At 33.0% G+C, this 19857-nt stretch overlaps 1 protein-coding gene across 1 annotated transcript in view; it reads right to left on the reverse strand.

Annotated features, from left to right (window-relative positions):
• The window catches only part of Agtpbp1 (ATP/GTP binding carboxypeptidase 1), a 172887-nt gene that overhangs the window by 89218 nt on the left and 63812 nt on the right, over positions 1-19857 (reverse strand). Inside the window, 7 exon segments of the mRNA XM_047524892.1 lie at positions 3313-3429; positions 7706-7803; positions 10926-11030; positions 11033-11102; positions 12910-13064; positions 13067-13117; positions 16472-16509. Of these exon segments, the coding sequence (XP_047380848.1) occupies positions 3313-3429; positions 7706-7803; positions 10926-11030; positions 11033-11102; positions 12910-13064; positions 13067-13117; positions 16472-16509 (634 nt within the window).

A 19857-nucleotide genomic window follows, 5' to 3' on the forward strand; every position in this document is an offset into this window, starting at 1 on the left:
TTATGACATATATGAAAAGAAGAAAGCCTAAAAGTCACTGAATACCTATCTTAAGGTGATAATATAAAAAAAGAAAAAAAAAAAAAGACCAATGAATAAAAGCAGAAAAAAATCAACATATGAAAAACATTAAAAACATATTTAGAGACAAGGGTTATTTTAAAAATTCTAAAAGTGATTATAGGAACTAGCACAATGGAAAAGGATTACCTGTGGGAAACAATCTGACTCTTTAAACTTTTCCCATGAATAATTTTCATGGGAAAAGTTTAAAACCAAATTTAAAAGGGGGGGAGAGAAAATAAAATATAAAAGCAACTTATATGATTAATGTCATCATGTTACCATACATGAATTTAAAAATTCTGCAGTGAAAATATGGAATTTTGATATTTTCAATATTCTGCCATGAAGAAACAAAAGCAAATAAAATTATAATTGTCAACCTAATTCCTTAAATGTTACTGCCTATTATTTAAATATACACTTCAAACAGTATAGACTAAGGACTGGGGTTGTGGCTCAGTGGTAGAGTGCTTGCCTAGCTTGGGTGAGGCACTGGGTTTGATTCTCAGCACGACATACAAATAAATGAATAAAATAAAAGTCTATCAACATCTAAAAAATAAATCTTAAAAAAGAAGAAAGAAAATAACCATAGCTTTAAAAGGATAGAAAGGTCACCTCAAAGTCTGTTGATAATTAACTTTAATAATAACATGTGCTGCCTTCAAATGGCATTCATCTAGCCATTGCATAGTGGACTTAAACATCTAGAAATAAAGTGGGTGGTGCTCAGAATTCAAACCAGGTCATTTTAAGCTTCAATGGTTGATGTTGAAAGCAATGGGCAAATTAGAGTAGGAAAAGTCATAATTCAAATTCATTCTGTTTATGTTTAATATCTTATGATCTGCCAGAAACTGATACAATGATGGCTGAATAAAATTCTTTCAAATGCTTCCTCTCTGGAGTCAACCAATCTTTATAATACTTGGCAGCACATCCCTTAAATATTGCTGTCTATTATTCAAATATATACTTCAAAAACTAAAGATGAATATACTGGAAGAGTACATTCCTCTGAAACTTTAAAATGAGAAAGATACTCAAATGCTAACACAACTACTTTAGAAATAATATTCCAATTATGCCAATATAAGACAATGTGCTATTTCTCATACATGACAAAAATTGTTTTAACTATTTTATATAAAATTTACTGGGAAAATGTGTGCGTTATTAAATGTATACTACCTGAACTATTCACCTGAAGTAACTTAGAAGACTTTCCAGAGTTCTTATACTTAGACCTGTCTTTACAATATGACCCCAGTCACATCTAGTCAGCCTAAAAGTGAATACTTGCTCTAAGAGCAGGAAAACTAAGGGTAGCCAGCTGGTCACAAGGTGCCATGCTGGATACCTTCAAGACTAGCCTATTCTGGGTGACAAATTATTAGGAAACAGGGAATCTAAAGGTAGACATGCAGCCTGATCTAAAAGAAAGAAATGCCTTGTGAAAGAATGAAAACCAAAATTCTGGTCTTGACACCTATTATAAAATTATCCTTCTATATTCCCATATCAACTTGTGATCACATTATATACACATAGAGAAAAAGATATGTGATTTCTTTACACAGTAATCAATGCCCTCCCAAATCCCTCAAACAGTAATTTTGTGCTTTGACTTAGCAGTATTTGTTATCTCTGGAGTTTTACTTTAAAGCGGTTGTTAGTGGACATGAACATCTTTAAAAGAGCAGCCAAATTGCTATAGGTTGAATGGAAGAAAACTATTCCATATCCTTTCCCAAATGCATCTTCCTGCCTCCTTTTCTCTTTTTCTTTTCTTTTCTTCATTCCTTTGCATGGGTTGGGGTGGATCTACCTTCTCCCTGATTCCTTTCCTCCTTCTATTACTCCCAATTTCAAAGTAGCTTCCAATGCACTTCAAATCTACAGGGAATCCCAGACACCAGGGCCAAGGGGAGAGGGGTATAGTGCCTCACCTTTTACTATACCCAAGGCTCCTAAGTTCTTTCCCAAAGAGAAACCTGAGCAATTAGAAATTTAGAGCAATGAAATGCAAATAGTACCTGGCAAATATTTCTTGTTCTTTTTTTTTTAATTTCTCACATATAACCTCACATTAAGGCTTCTTTAAGCAACTGGGAATTAAGTGTATAGAATTCAGGGAGCAAAAAAGTTTATATCAAGGGCTAATTAAATCTTAGCGATGATCTGGTTCAAACATATTTTAAGATCCTGAGCAGTTTCAAACACTTATCCAAGGAACCACAAGTCAGCAACAGGGGAGAATAAGAAACTAGATCTATTAATTGCCAACAATTCAATCAATTTGCTATGTAATCCAAGCTCAATAACTATTTCAGTAAATGGGGATAAGAAATGTTAAAAAGTAGTCATTCTTCCTATGAATCAACTTATATTTAAAGACCTCAAATTGTCCTCCCTCTTCCTCTCTGCCCCAGCTACTGTTAAACAGTGAACTACCAGAGGAATAATAACAAACAGAGATTGTATCTTTATTCACTTGCTTAGTTTTCACCTTCTGTTACCTGAACTGATGCAAAGAAAATCGTAATGATATTTTATGATGTAATTTTTAAAAATATATGGCAAAGAATAAAAAATTTTATCAATTAAAAGTGATACACTAGGGCTGGGGCTATAGCTCAGTGGCAGAGCACTTGCTTAGCATGTGTGAGGCACTAGGTTCACTCCTTAGCACCACATAAAAACAAACAAAATAAGGACATCTGTCCATAAACAACTATAAAAAAAATAATAAAATAAAAAATACGCAAAGTGAATTCTTTAAAAAAAAAAAAAAAAAAAAAGTGATGCACCAGCTCACACCTATAATCCCAGTGGCTCAGGATGGTGAGGAAGGAGGATTTCAAGTTCAAAGCCAGCCTCAGCAATTTATCAAGACCCTAAGCAACTTTGCGAGACCCTGTTTCAAAATAAAAAAAGAAAAAGACTGGGGATGTGGCTCAATGGTTAAGCACCCCTGGGTTCAATATCTGGTACCAAAAAAAAAAAAAAAAAAAAAAAAAGTGATGCACCAAAATGAGAAAAAAATTAAAAAGCTAGAGTCCATCTCCCCTCGTTTTGAAGATAAGCAATTTTGCAGCATGGAATGTTAACATAATAATCCAATGTCACTCAGAAAAGCAATACTATTTCCATTTTTTGTAAATGAAAAACAGTGATTATAGGCCTGAGAAAGAGAAAAAAAAATTTGTTAAATTAGTTAAGATTCAAATTTTCTCTGTTTAATACCTGAAAATCATCAACGAGTTCAGGGAAGAGGTGTTCATACATTTTTAGTTCTTCTATTGTTCGTCCTGGTACTTGCTGGGGTTTTAGTTTGTTGATATCTGTTTCAATATCATCATTCTGAAATAATAAAAACAGCATGTCAACAGTTTTTAAAACAACACAAAATTTACAGGATACACTTTAGATTTAAATGTCACAAATTATTAATTACATGTAATTAAAATACCACTGTACTGACTTTACCTCGAATTCAAATTTGCTTATTGTTTTTTGACTGTTGGATTTTGCTTCATTTTAGTCATGTTTATACTAATGTAACTGGATACTTGGACTTCTCAAGACAAAAATACCTGTGTCAAGACCAAGACTAAGTATGCTCTCCTCAATCTCCTCAACTGCCATCATGTTGGATTTACTAAGGTCAATAAAACTTAGCAAAACAAAATTGAAAAACAGGTATATACAATGAAGGTGGTGATAATCAAAACAGCTAACATTTATTAAACACTGAAAATACATGAAGCCCTATGCTAAGTATTTTGCACATATTATATAATTTAATCTACATCTCTAAAAACACTGTGAAGTAGTATCATTAACTCCATTTAACTGAGAAGGAAAATGACATTAAGAAAAGTTAGGAGATTGCTAAAAGTTACACATTGTAATGATTAATTTGGATTGTCAACTCGATTGGATTAAGAGATGCTGATGATTAAGTGACTTCTGGGTGTGTTAATGAGGGCATGTCTAGGAATGACTGGAATGTGGCATAGTGAACTAAAGTGGAGACCCTCCCTAAGGGTGGGCAGCATCACTCAATAGGATGATGGCTTGGATGGAATAAAAGTTGGAAGAACAAGGAAGCAGATGCAGATGCAGATGCAAGCTCAACTCTTCTTGAATGAGTTCCTGATTGCTGCTTCAATCGTCTAAGGATATCGAACTCTTGCTTCTTCACTCTTCCAAAGTGGACTCTGCCAGTGATTCTCCACATAATTTCCAGAAGACTTGGGTCTCAGACTAGGGTAGCACTGTTGATGCTTCTTGTTCTGGGGATTCTGCCTCTTGGATTGCACAGCTACTGGTTCTTACAGTTCTCTTGCCTGCAGACAGACATTGTGGACTATCCAGCTTCTGGTCCTGTAAGCCAATCTAATAAATCCCCTTTTTATAAACATACCTCCTGTTGATTCTGTTCCTCTAGAGAACCCTAATACACAATCTTGCAAAAAGAGGAAGCACACGTGTGCAAAACGTGTCAAAGTGATCTGAAAACAAATACCATATACTGCTAGACAGTAAGATATACTGCCTCAATATAGACTAAGAATTATCACCCACTTTCAAATTCCATGGCAAACAAAGCTCCCTTAGAAAAAGTCAATGTCACTAGTCACTGTTTTTCAAGGGAGAAACAAGATCCTCAACAACTAACCCCACACAAATACAAAATCAACATTACCTTAATAGATGGCTAAAGAGAGAGATAACATGACCACTTATTACTTCTCAGTTCATACTATTTTTAATTTTCTATTTATCTTATTAACAGAGTAAATTACATATTAGCATTAAAATAAATTACATTTCAATCTTTATATACACATATCTGACTATATGTATACATGCTTAACTAGTAACTTAAAAGGAAAAATATACTGTGCATTTCTTATTATTTCATATCAGGGATTTAGCAGTTATTTGCATAATAATGAATGATATTTTTCTCATTGACATGAATAATAAACATCAATTTTATTTAATTAATATTGTATTAGTCAATGTAGCATCATTGCATATTACTACATGAATATGTCATTTCATCTGCTATGCATTTATGAACCAATAATGTAATAATTTTCTTGATTAACATCTAACAAGACAGATAATGATTCCAAAATAAGAAAATAATTTACAAAGGTGGTTTTTCTATGAACACACTCATTCAACATGTAATGTTATTTTGCTAAAATAGAGACTTACATAGTATAGTAGCTGTCTAGTATAAAAAATAAAAATCTACAAAACAGGCATAGTGAGGAAAGAAAACTACCACTCGAGAGCTCAACAGCAGGAAATTTTCTTTTTGTGACTGAGAAAAAGCAGAAGAGCTACTGACAGGCTCATCAAAAAAAAGACCAACCTGCTATGACTCCTTAAAATTTTTCCAAAGTTAAGGAAGGAACAAAGAATGTACTGAAGTTTGTACCTATATGAAGATGTCTTCTAGAATCCCCAGGTTTCTATAAACCTCTCTGACTGTGAAATCTGGGGCAAAGAAGATGGAATCATGATGAAGAAAAAAGTCTGAGATTACAACCACAAAAGAACACAAATATTATACCCACTACAATATAGCAGTTCAAATGAATCATGAAAGAAGTGATGAGATCAGACTAAAAGAGGAATAATGAGGAAAATTCAAATGTTAACAGCCGAGAAGAATAAAAGGCAACAAAAGAAAAGAAAAAAAAGAGGTTAATAGAGTTCAGCAGTCTCAAAAAGCCAAAAATTCTGTAGTCCTTGAAGAAAAGTAATATTTTAGTAGAGCATACAGCAGTGCTAAAGAGTCGGCATTCTACCAGACTGCTTTCTGATTCATGGCTCTATCTCTTAGAAGCCTGAATGATAACATCTCTGTGCCTCTGGTTTTCTACACTGCTATGAGGATTTCAAGGTTAATATAGATAAAGAGCTTTGACTACCACGGAGTTAAGTGTTCAGTAAATACTACTATTATTTTTTAGTATAACTGGTGTGTTAAGGTAAAGAAGGGAAAATGTTAGCAATCACTGACACCCCAATTGCAAGCCAACAACTGTTTTTCAAAGATGTCAATGTCACATGCAAATAAACCTATGCAAATTAAAGGTGACTAAGGAGACAGGACAACTGACAAAATGGAATACTGATGACAAATTAGACATGTGTCACTGTAAACTTATGAAGCTATTAACTACAGTAGGGTTATATTGATGTATTTATGGATAAAGAACCATGATAAATGACACATGTAACTTACTCTCAAATAGTATAAAATATTTTAAGTGTGTTACTCCTGTGTACATGTTTACAATTTTCCAGCAGCAAAATCAGTTACTGTTATAATTCCTATTGAAATTGTTCCTTCATCAATCTCTGACTTTACAGCTCTAGTCATTGTAACAGATATTTGAAATGAGAACTCTGACACGTGAAAAATACTGAACATTTTTTGTTTTTAATAGATGTGAAATATGTAAGAAAGTTTTCTATTAAAAATAAATATTTTAAAGGTTATTATGGGAAATTTGGTATTAAGCTAGGGAATTTTACTTCCCCAAAATACTTTCCAAAGAATCTAGACTATATTTTATATAGCTCCTATTATCTAAAGAACATTTTTAAATAGGGAATTTAAATTCTAATTTGGATTCTAATAGTTCTTTCACTTATATCAGGTTCACAGTAAAAAATGTGGTTACCCCAAATGCCTTGACCATCAGAGCCTGCACTATTTTGCTTCTTGAGGTCAGTTGTAGATACCAACTTGGCTAATTTGACAATTTTGCCAAAGCATGCCTTGGTGATCATATCTGGTTCTATAATGAAATTGAATGAAACCAATTTCATGATGAAATTGGTTCTATACCTGCTATTAGGATAGAATTTTTCAGTACCTTCAATTCAAGAAAGTCGAATACTTAGTGCACCCCAATTTTAATACAGTATTTCAAGATCTAAAAAGAAAAAGTCCAAGCAGGCAGGAGTCTAAACTCCACTTTCCAGAAAACCAAACAACACAATAAGCCAAACAACTAAAAAATTAGAGACTATTTTTCTGCAGATGCTATAGTAGTCCCCTCTACAAAGCAGTTTCTAAGCTTTTAGAGGTGCCATAAAATTCTGACTCCCATCTGCTTATTTTACCTACATCTCATGTAATATGACAATAATTTCACGTTTTCTCAATTCCATAAATACTTTCCATCTTTTGGAATTAACTAAAACCTAAGAATCAATAAAGTAAACACAAATCCTTATAAAAATGCTTCAGTTATAGGCTATTTTCCTACATTTTTATATCCCAAAAGACTGCTGACAGAGGGTAATGCATTTTGTAATAAGTTTCCACAAAAGTCTCAAACATTAGATCTTAATCTTTCCATAGATTTCCTTAGATTTCAAAATCTTTCCGGTCAAAGACGGTGAAAAAAGTTTCTTTAAAACCCATTTCAGATCAGTGGATTTAAAGCAGTCTTAGTTTTTCAAATACTTAGTGTCCATAATAATCCATGACAAAAAGATATGGATAAAACAAACTGGTCTACCATTATATATATTTCCCAAACCTTTGTTTACAACAAAAATATAAAATTTAAAGAGGTGACTAATAAAAATATTTACTAACCTTAAAATTTTGATCTAGGTCATCTTCATTTTCCATCTCACTTTCAGCTTCTAAATCAATATCATCGTTGTCATCACTTTCATCTACTACGTCATCCACTGTGATACAAAATGTGCTATAAGTAGGTCAGAGGTAAGCATTCTACAACATGCACATCCAAGGCAGAATGTTATATACATACAGTATTTTAATCACAAAATAAGTAAATAAGATTTCTTACTGAAACAGTCATTAAGGCTCTACCAACTACCGGAAAAACCTATGAGATAATATGTGAAAGTGCTTTTAAATTTGGCAAGAATTACAAAAATAAATGAGTTTATTAATGTTCTCAGTTAAGAACAACAACAACAAAAAAAACTAGTATCCAGTCTCCTGAATGAAACATCCTGTTTCCTATTTATGATCAATTTCAATGACTCACTTCATCCCTTTATAATTATCCTCCGGTTTATTTCAATGACTATGTGCCAAGTACTATGCTATATGCTGGAAATTTTTTTAGAGATGTGTTAATATAAACCCTACCCTCAGAGAGCTCATGAGGCTTGAGAGGAGAAAGAGAGAACAAGTAATTATAAATACAGAAGAAAAATGCTACTGAAGGCATAAAATCCAACATTCTATGGGAAAACAAAGATGCAATAACTAACCGCAAACTGCTTAAAACCAAAGGATTGATCACATCACAGAACAGGTGGTACTTTAAGCAGTAAATCGAAGTAAATACAAGATATTTCAACATAAATATAAGGGTGGGTGAGTATGGTTTTTAAGAAGAAAAAATAGTAACACTAAAAGAAATGACAATAAATGACTTGTTATTGGAAAATAACAAGTATGACCAGCATATACTGTCTGATTAGGAAAATACTAAAAGGCAAATAAGAATGAGAAAATGAAGAATATAATATAGTAGACCATAATTAAGATTTTTTTTTTAACTTACTAAAGATAAACTCTGAAGACTTTCAAGAGGAGATGGTTTAATTCAACTTGCATTTTCAAATGATCACTCTGGCACGTGTGAGAGAGGGAGCATATGAGTGGAGCAAGGCCAATGAATGGGGGGAAGACAAAACCCCTCTGAACCAATATAACAATAATGGGAATGAAGAAAGAACACGAATTAAAGAATAACTCGGAGAGTAGAATGTGGGGAAAAAAAAAAAAAAACAAGGACCATGGATGTAGGGGAGACAAGGGAAAAAGAGCAAAAGAGTACTTTGAAGCTTCTCATGCGTCAGGGCTTATAAACAATACAGAAAATATTTGTTTAAAGATATTTTCCCAGACTCTTTGACTTCGATTTACAATGTGATATATAGTAAGGATTATTGACTATGCCTTTAGAATCTGCTCTCCTCTCCTTTCTTTGGTAACAGAACCTCTGCAACAGGAATTCCAGCCTCCATTGTAGTAGTTACAGTCATACATATGAATGATTTTTGGCCAATGGTATATGATGCAAAAATACAAATCACAGGTCCCATTCTTTAATTTTTTTTGGTGGGTGGGAAGCAGGGATTGAACTCGGGTTACTCAACCACGGAGTCACATTCCCAGCCCTATTTTGTATTTTTTTAGAGACAGGGTCTCGCTGAGTTGCTTAGCACCTCACTTTCACTGAGGCTGGTTTTGAACTCACAATCCTCCTGCCTCAGCCTCCAGAGCTGCTAGGATTACAGGCATGTGCCACCGTGTCCAGCAGTCCCATTCTTTAAAAAGAAAATTGTCCTCTCCATTTTTTTTTTTCATTCCCATTTTTCTACACGCACATGAGGAAACCACCATAGGACATGATAAAAACATCCTTTGATGAGCTAGTACAACAGAGGTCTACTTCCCAGGGATTTCGTGCCGATCTTCTTGATAGATATTTCAGGGGGGAAAAAATTCTATCCTGGGGTAATGCAGCAAAGGGGATCTGGAGACAAACTTCCTGAACTCAAAGCCTGGCTCCCCAACTTACAGGCTATTTGATCTTGAGTAGTTACATAAATTATTTGTATCTTAGTTTCCTCATCTAAAATATGAAGATGCTGATTCCCAATGTTCTTATATTACAAGAGTTAATTTAATAAACTTTCATGCAGAGAGTATGTGTTATAAAAATATTTATGATAATTACTTGAGTGCCTGTTCTACTGGGCTACTTTAACAGTACCAAACTGTCTCAAATTCTTTTGGAAATAACAAAAAATAAGTATTCATATTGCATATGGTAACCTGGGTCTATTAATACCTGTGCCCTGACAACAGTCAGTCATGAAAAAACAAAAACTGACATTTGGAGAAAAAGAGGGAACGAAGAACTTCTTCGGGAAAAATTAAGGGACTGAATTCAGAAAAGCCTACTGCAAACATGAAAAATGATTTCTTGGACAGTGAGAAGGGAAAATACAGTTCCGCTTCAGAGAGAAAATATATTTTTAATTTTTATCCAAAACTTTCAAATATTTTCCTTTATATGGTATTTTCCTTTGGGTTTATACTCCAAATGTGAAATATGAAATGTTATATAGCTTAGAGCATATGAGACCTTTTCTATTCCAAAGATGCAATGGTACTCTTATACCATTACCAAAACTAATAACATTAGTTATTGTAGCTTAATCATACAATAGAAACCAGGGAATGTACATCAAAATTCTTGTTACTTTTAAAATGTCTGCATCTCATTTATATAAAAAAGTGAGATATAGGAAACAAATATCTTTTGGGAGGAAACTAGTTAGATGAATTATACTACATCCTTATGTTGTAACCACTGAAAGAAATGAGATAGCACTTTCTTCCAGGTAAGTTGTACGCAAGTTTTCACTGAGCATAAACTGTAACAATTTGGGGGATTCTATTTTTTTAACTTAAAAAAAGAAAGTTCACTAACAAATGTTAACCTAAACACAATTATCAAAATGTTTAATGTTCTCAACTTATATTTTGAGAATTTATATAAATTACCAATTAATGTTCTTAAGTGATGTTTAAAGTTTCTTGAAATGGACATTTACACATATGTAAAACATTCTATGCTATTTCCCTAAATTAGAAGACTTCAATTGCTTATATTTAAAGGAATATTTATTAACTAAAGTAGTATGTAAAGGTTTATCAGATTCACTAAGACCCTCTTTTGCCAATGAATTAACACAAGTAAAGAAAGACTATCAAGAGTCACACAACCCCAATGGAGACAGCAGTCACCCTGTGGTCCTACCTTCAGGTGGTAAACTGTACAGTTGTGCCACAGGTCCAGTAACAGGAATAACTGGCAACTGGAAATGGAAAGAACTCTTAATTGTTGGGAGTGGCAGGCGATTTTGGGGAAACACTTCCTCATTATAAGACTGGAGGTGTTGACAAGAGGATCAAGAGTCCTGACTGCCAAACATTCCTGTTTAAAAAAAAGAAAAAGACAATGTGTCTTTGGTGCATAGCTGAACCAATTTACATTACTTCAGAATATCAATATCTTAAAAATTTTCTACATACATCACAAAAACCAATATTGCATCACACTAAGCCACATAAGCCAACCCCAAAAAACCAAAGGCCAAGTGTTTTCTCTGATAAGTGGATGCTGATACATAATGGGGGTGGGGGGGGGGTTTAAGAGAAGAATGGAGGAACTTTGGATTGGGCAGAGGGAATGAGGGGAAGGCGGGGTAAGGGGAGAAGACGGTGGAATGAGACAGACATCATTACCCTATGTACATGTATGATTGCACCAATGGTGTGACTCTAAATCGTGTACAGAGAAATGAAAAGTTGTACTCCATTTGTGTACAATGAAATGAAATGCATTCTGCTGTCTTGTATAATAGAATTTAAAATTTTTTAATTTAAAAAACAATACAACACAGGATAATTATAAAACAGTTTCACTGTTCAGAAGTGTCTATCTATAAATAAGAACAACATGTGGGGTAAATTAGTAGGCCTAAACATCTTAACAATGTACCATTTTTGATACTGAAAGTCAACACAGTACTATATATAAGTGATTTAGGGGACATTCAGCAAGTCAAGACAATAAAATGGAAAAAATATTTATGAGAAGAAAGGAGAAAAAATATTAAGAAAGAAATATAAACAAACGTGCATTTGCCTAAAACTTTATCAGAATTCTGTTTTCATGCAAATGCACCTCTCATAAGTTGGTTATTCCGTTTATGCAAGAACAGCCTAAATATATCGATTTAAGAGTTATTTGCTGTCAGAGAATCTATTTTGAGAAGGACTAAGGCATAGGGGATTTGAATTATGTCATATTATGGTAATATTAGGGACAACTGACATTTAGATGGCACTCTGATACACTGTAAAATTTTCAATACACATTTTCACATCTGACCTGGCAAAACAGATGAAAAATTAAGCCCAATAATATCGTCACCTAACTCTTCCTCATAATGTCAAATATCCATCATTGTCTTGATTAGGAAGAGTAAAAACAGGTACATATGATTGCTCTAAAGAATAATAAGGGTAAACATAAAACATGGGTTTGGACATTTATTATCATGTAGAAAGATGGCTTATCATGTGTAAAAGCCAAGAGATCACAACCAAGACAACTATCTGGCATTTTCTAAAGGACAAATTTCTTTTTAATATTTATGAACTTCTAAAAACAAGAGGGTTGCATTACAACATTCTTACTCCCCATATTTGAGAGACTTCTACAGATGCTAGAAAACATTTCATTGAATATACCATCAAAAATGTTTAATGCTGGAGGTGGCTGGCAGAACTAGCACTGCAGGTTTCTCTTCAGTACCTTCTCTAGTCAAAAAAGGCTCTATCCAGCAGGAAAATAAGCACAATACTCACAAACAACAGAATTGCCCTAACAGCTGTATAGAATCCACACAAGCTGAGTTATGTACAGTTGACTGCACACTCTAGAAATTGTAGTTATATGGAATCCTTTCTTACCCAGTAGGTGGTTTTATACATGTTCCCTTAATCTTTGAAGGGGGGGGGAGAATCTCACATTGCAGAGATGTGCATTGACCACTTTCTCAAATTCAGTCTGAGTTCACATGTGAGAAATGATTGCACCTTTTGCTTTTGATATTTTTTAAATATAAATACATATATATACATCTCATGAATATCTGAGTATTTGAAAATTGTTTCTTAAGAACCAAATCATAACACTAATACATAAGTAGAGTAATGGTAAGAAAATAACTCACTTGTGAAGTGTTATACAGAATTTTCATCCCATTGGCATCAATAAATGCTTTTCTTCCCAACTTGATGTTTGTAACACTTTTTAAGCTCTGTAAAATTCCTTTCCGAATGAGCATGTTTCTATGCCGATTATCATGGCGATGCCAATCTACATAATTGTTAAAAGCACTTGGACATATCCTCTGTCTACAGCTCTCCTGGCATTTGTTTCTTTAACAAAAGAAAATTGAGAAAGAATATTTTTTAAATGACAAGAGAAAGTGCTGGAATGAATCAAATTAAAAGTATAACCTCAATACTGAGATGAAAGGCAACTATATGTTTAAATATATTTTTCTAAGAAATTAAATACGACAAGTTCCAGGCAACATTACATTTTCCAGAAAATTTCCTACCCAAATTTAATGATTTCTAAATATGAAAATTCTTTAATAAAATTAGGTCTATATCATTTTAAACCAAAAAAACTTCCTGTATTTTAAAACTTATGAATATACTGACATTAAACCAAATTAAGTGAACAAGCTTTTAACTTACTAGCTATGAAAATTATTTTGTTAAAAGCTGTTATCACTTTTATTAACGTCTATCACAAACTTGGTGTTCCCAAATGAAATTACCCCATTAAATATAATTCCTATACAAACTTTGTTTCCATTGAAATTAATGGCTCTAATTATCCACAATTATATAAATATTCAAGCCATAATAATGCTAGTTAATAATACTTAAACAACTTTTTAGTAAATGAAATGGAAGAAACATTACATGATTAGAAAATGGTATTTCTAATGCATTAAATTTTAAATATAATGAGAACTACTCACTAAAGATTTTCTGTAAATGATCAATTTGATTGGAGTACAATTAACAGAAATGAATCCACAAATTCAGGCTAATTTTATTAAAGTATTAATATTTAAAATTATTAACCAAAACAGTGCATTTTACAGCAGCAAAGAAATTATATCATAGCAACATACTGAGCCATCCGGTGTTACTTTGGTGAGTGGATTATAAAGACTGCAAGATAAGACTGGATATCAATCATCTGAGGTTGTTTAATTACAAAGAAATTCTGATCTCTTTTTTCTCCCTTCTTTTTTGCAGTGCTGGGTATTCAATCCAGGAAAGAACTCTACGCTAAGCTAAATCACCAGCCCTCTAGACTCTTCTTAATTTCAAATTCACCCACAAAATGACCACTGATCCACCACCTGGACTTTAAGAAAATAATGATTTGGGTTGCCTGAAAGAATTACTCTATTTCCCAAATGAGCTCAAATATTACACTGAGATAAACATACATAATTCCCTTTCTGAACTATATTCTGCCATTAAAGAAGGAAGAAACTTACCAAGGGAAGAAACCTGTAACATCTGAAAGCTTTAAAACCGCTACTGTATCCAAAAATAGCTAGTTTACTAAGGCTGTGGCTATTTACAAAATCAGTTCAATTGCTTTGACCAACAAAATTTCATGTATTTTAAATGAATATACACTTTGTTACACCAATTGAAATATATAAGCCCTTACCAGTTGTGAATATGATTTTGTTAAAAGCCAGTATGATCCATTGTAACTATTACAAACTATGTGTTCTGTCAGAATTCTCAATAGTCCAAATGGTTTTCATGAAAATAAGAAACAGTTATAATTCAAACAGGTGCTGAGGTGATCCTTAAAGGAAATGAACAGAGCTACCTGCATTCTGTACTAAGCACAATTAAAACAGATTATACAGGGATTTTTATTTTTTGTGTTCAGGGCTCACAATTCCCTATCAGCCTATTTCTTCTTCTCTCTCTAAGTAAAAGAAAATTTAAGTTGACCATTATTAAATTTGTGCTTCAACAATGGAACTGAACTATCATTATATATTTACCTCATACTCTCCCACACTTATTTTGGTAGTCAAATTTATTCTTTTAAAGTAAATGACTGTCACTCCACAAAAAAAAATTAAAAAGGAATTTTTAAAAATAATAAGTGAAACTGCTACAAAATGCAATGGTTCATTTAAATAAATGAAATAAATGCAATGTGCTACTAAATACTATTTCATATTATTATAAGTTCATTGTATTTAATGTCATATATCATTTGAAACTATATTAAATATAAACTACTTGTCAGTTATTATTTTTTAATCCTGATAAACAAGTATGTTTGCCCAGCATTCTTCTTTGAAAAAGAAGAGAGGGTATAAAAGGAAGACTATTACTTAAAACTGAAGAAATCAGACTTCAATCATCTTAGGTTAATTGATTTCTACAAAATATCTGAAACTTCTGGGAGTTTTAGTTTTCATTGACTCAATTAATAACTTATCAATGATTTGGAAAACTAGTAAGCTTTAATAAACTTTCAAACAGCTATTCTAATCCATTTCAAATCAGATTTACTCTTTATACAGTTTGAATTACAAAGTCAGAGACAATAAAGCAAGGCTATGAATAACTATTATTAATCATGTATGTGATCTTGGTCTAAAGTTTATCATATCACACATGAAAATAAAGCTACAGAGTCAACCTAGATGAGTATCATGTTTCATTTTAAGAGTAAAATTGTTAAGTAAGAACTCAGGTGTGTAATACCAAGATGATTTCTGAAATTTAACAAATCATTATTTTACCAAATATCAGATTTTAAATAATCATTTGCTACTATTCAAAAAAACAATTCTAACAATTCAGATTAAAGGGCAAGTAAGTCTCACCCTTGAAAGATTTTGAACCAGTGCCTGTCTTAGGAGGAAGGAGAATGTGAACTCCATCAACAAATTAAATGTTAAGACTCAAATGTTAATTTATTCAACCAATCATTCATGAGACTAACAACGGGGGAATTTTGGGGGGCACAGGGGCAAACTGGGTATTAAACCCAGGGCCTTGTGTACTCCAGGAAAGTGCTCTACCACTGGGCTATATCCCGAGCCCCAAATATGAAATTTAAAATAGAGATACTAAATAAAAAATATACAGGGGGAAAAGCTGCAAATGTAGATGATAATTCTCCAAAAGCATCATAACGCACATCTACTCTAATGCTTTAATTATTAAGATAAAGTAATTTATTTTCTAAATGAATTAATTAGACTGTAAACTTACATTAACAGTCACTTTTTAAATGTTATCAATTTGAATTTGTGGTAGAAACAAATTGCTAATAAAAGAATCTAGGATAAAATCATATATAAAGAGAACTTCTCATAGTAAAAGTTATATTTATCGTGTTAGTTTTACTCTTTAAAAAAAGATACTTAAATGATATTTACTTATTTTCCTCTACTAATATAGCTTCAAGTTTATATAAATACTTTAGAAATAGGAAATCAATGTACTTAATTCCATAAATGTACTGAAAAAATTATAATGCAATAAACATATGGCATTAGTAATATATATCAACTGCACTAGAAGATAAAATAAATTTCAAAATTAAATATTAAAAACCAGCTTTAAAACTACAAACTAAATCTACATTTCCAGTTTCTTTAACATAGTAAATAGAATGCTCAGGAAAATAGTATCTAGTATTTCTAGTATTTAAAAACTTACTTGATTTTAGCAATGCAGCAAGAGTGTCTAAAGCAACCCTGTCAACACAACAAGAAAACACAAACAACAACAAAACTAGTAAAATTAATCTACAATAGTAAATTCATACAATCTTGTAAGATAAATAATTCTATTATCTATTCCAAACTTATTCTTGTTAAGAGCATCAATTACATATGGCGTTTCTCCATATTCATCTTTCCCTTCAGCTTAAAATTAGATACGAAGAAGACTAAAATAGTAAAAGTACCAAAAATTTTTAAGAAAGAAAAAGAAGAAAATTAACATTGTTTAAGTCTTTATGTCAGAAGTTAGATGAATGGTATCTATCATTGACCCTGAGAAAAGTCACAAAGGAACCATACTATCAAGAATCATTGTCCCTAGCTTATAAAGGTATTAAAACAAAACCAAGTTTCAACAGATTCATTTAATAACTACAAAATTCTACAGATAATTTCTTAACTTTCTGACATTAAAGTATCTATCAAGTTATATCAAGTTCATAAAGTTCTATCAAGCTATAATCTCATATTAAGGTGATAACAAGTGTAAAACATTTTAGAACCCAGAAATTGGAGAAAAGAAGAATAAGTCCTTAATGTCTGTCAGCCAAGAGGCACCAAAGAAAGTAACTATTATCTCAAAAATTCTTACATCCCCAGAGAGGACAAAGGAATAGTCCTAAAAATTGAATATACATATATTTTTTTGAACATAAATACTCACAGTGAAATCAGTTGCCATTAATCAGCTATAAAAATACATATCACTGTGGAAAACCTGTAATTCAAGTTGTTTTTAAAAAATAAATTACTAAAAAAATGACAATTTCAATAACTTTAAAAATGTAAGGCTGCAAACTATAGTACCTTTTAGTGAGAAATCAACTATAGTTAATTTATATTAAAATATGTATGCTATCAAACTTAACTAAGCATTTCACTCACAATTAAGCATTTGTTGAATGCCTACTAGACACCCACAGTATCGAGTTCTTCATGGGTATAAAATTTAAAAACAAGCTTATCTCTTCAACAGGTATTTTTACAATCTACATAATGTAATAAAATATGCACACCTATGAAAAAACTACTCAAGAGGTTAAAACCAAAAACAAGGTATTAAAGTAAAAGTTGCATACATTAGTGGTAAAGTAGAGGCAGCATGTCCAAATGCAGGAAAAGGTAAAGAGATAATGGATCAGAAGACTTAAGATGGACATTGGTTCATAGTAATACCTGAAATAATCATCCATGACTATGCACCAAGTAGGTACTCAACAAAAGACCAGTAAGAGAAAGTTCTTAGTAGTTACACTTTGGTTTGACACGAATAAAGCAAACATGTGAAACTTTATTTATAATAACATTCATAGAGTAAAAACGAAGTATATACTTTTTAAAATATCATAAATCCATACCTGTAAGTTTCTCAAAACAATGTGAAATGTTGGTGATGGTGAGTTAAAAGTAAATGAACATTATGAAATTATGTGTTGAATTTTCATTGCATTAGTTGTATAATAATATGCACAAAAGAATGTAAAACTATCAGAATACGGATGAAGAGTGAAGTTAAAATTGGTCAAAATTAAATACAGAACTAAATAGGTCTTCCAAATGAAACTTGTTTATAAAAACTAAAATGGAAAAGAAAACTACTGTTCAGTAAGACCTGAAAAATACAAGATAGCATTGTAGGTACTTTATATATGCTTTCTACTTTAATTCTTCAAACAGTCCTGGTCTACAGAATTGGCAAAGAAAATGGAAAATAAAAAATTTAAAATATGACATGCCCAGAGCCAAATAAAAACTCAGTGATATGGAAAATGAATAATATAAGGCATTTGTTGAGAAAGGAATTACAAAATCAGAAGGCAACCTGGCCCACAAGATGAGCAAGGCTGGACTCCACACACCTCCAACCCATCTCGCCTGTGGTCCTTCAGGCAGCTTCCCAGATCCACACAATTCTCCTGGGGGCCACAGCAAGGGCCCAAGGCCCATAAGCAGGACAGTGACCATCAGGGTTGGCGAGGCTACTGCCCTATCACGTCAGGCCAAGCCACTGAGGGAGCACCTTCTGTTCTGGCAGTGGCCACTGAGTAGGCTACCTATTCAGGTGATGAAGAAGACTCGTCAGCCAGCAAAGAAGTCTGCTGCTACTGGACACCTCCACTGCCTGACCACAACAAAGGCTAGGTCCTCACTCAAGGTCTCCTGCAGTCCTGCAGCCACTCTGGGCCCTGCTTCTGTCTCTTCTTTTGGAATGTCTTGTGGGTTTTGACTCCTGTTACTGCAACCTGCAAATCCAAGAGACACATTCCTCTGGAAGACAAGAGAGCTGCTTCTTCAGAATCAAAAAAGAAGACTGACACGCTATCCCTGTGGGGAATTCCCAAAAGCACACCTTGTTATACCTGGAGTCAAACAAAGAGCCTGTTTGCTAGAAAGGCTTCCTGTCTGCTGTGTAGGAGGCAGAATAACATTCTGACTCTTCAAGAGGAGGCTGTGGGGGTTCAGAACCAATCAGTGCCATCTCACCTTCAAAGACTGGGGACACACTGTGTAGTTCTTTTTATAGAAGTGAGATGTACAAGATTACTTATAAGAGGAAGATTCCAGGGACTTAAAAACACAAAGGTTTACACCTTGGTAGCCCTCTGGAATGCTGACAAATCAGGATCTAAAAAAAAGTTCTATATTAAAGTTATAGAATTTATGTGGAAGTAAATGTCGCTTTATAAACAATAACACTGAATGAGGAACACTATCTGTGAAGAAACCTTCTGTAGACTAACAAACAGCACAAGCTTAGGCTGACCTTAAACTTGTCCATTAGGGCAAGTCTCAGATAGACTGCCAAAGTGGCCAAATAAGATATTATGAAGTAGCAATCCTCTAACTATAGTAGTTGCAAGGAAACTGCCCCCTCCAAATCATGATGCCAAATAGCAAAATGATCTCCAAGTGTTCCATGTGTAGGGAATTTTCTAAGAGAACAGATCTTTTTATGAGTCAGAAAAACCATATAGCTGAGAAGCCCCACAAATGTGACAAGTGTGACAAGGAACTTCATAATCACTGGACAGACCACACAAGAAAAAAGAACTGTAAATGTGATGACAGACATAAAAAGTACAAAGCTGTATGTATTAAATGTCTGAGAGCCCAATTTTATAAAACAAATACTACTAGAAATAAAGAAAGAGAAAGGCCTCAATACAATAACAGGGACTTTATACCCCACTCTCCATCCTCATAGTGAATGTGGGAAAACTGATTTCAAGGCATACTACAGAGCCATAGTAACAAAACCAGCATAAAAACAGACCCACAAGCCAATGAAACAGAACAGAGGGCTCAGAAATAAATCCACAC

This window comes from Sciurus carolinensis, chromosome 14 (genome assembly GCF_902686445.1).
Source record: "Sciurus carolinensis chromosome 14, mSciCar1.2, whole genome shotgun sequence".
Taxonomy (NCBI): Eukaryota; Metazoa; Chordata; class Mammalia; order Rodentia; family Sciuridae; genus Sciurus; species Sciurus carolinensis.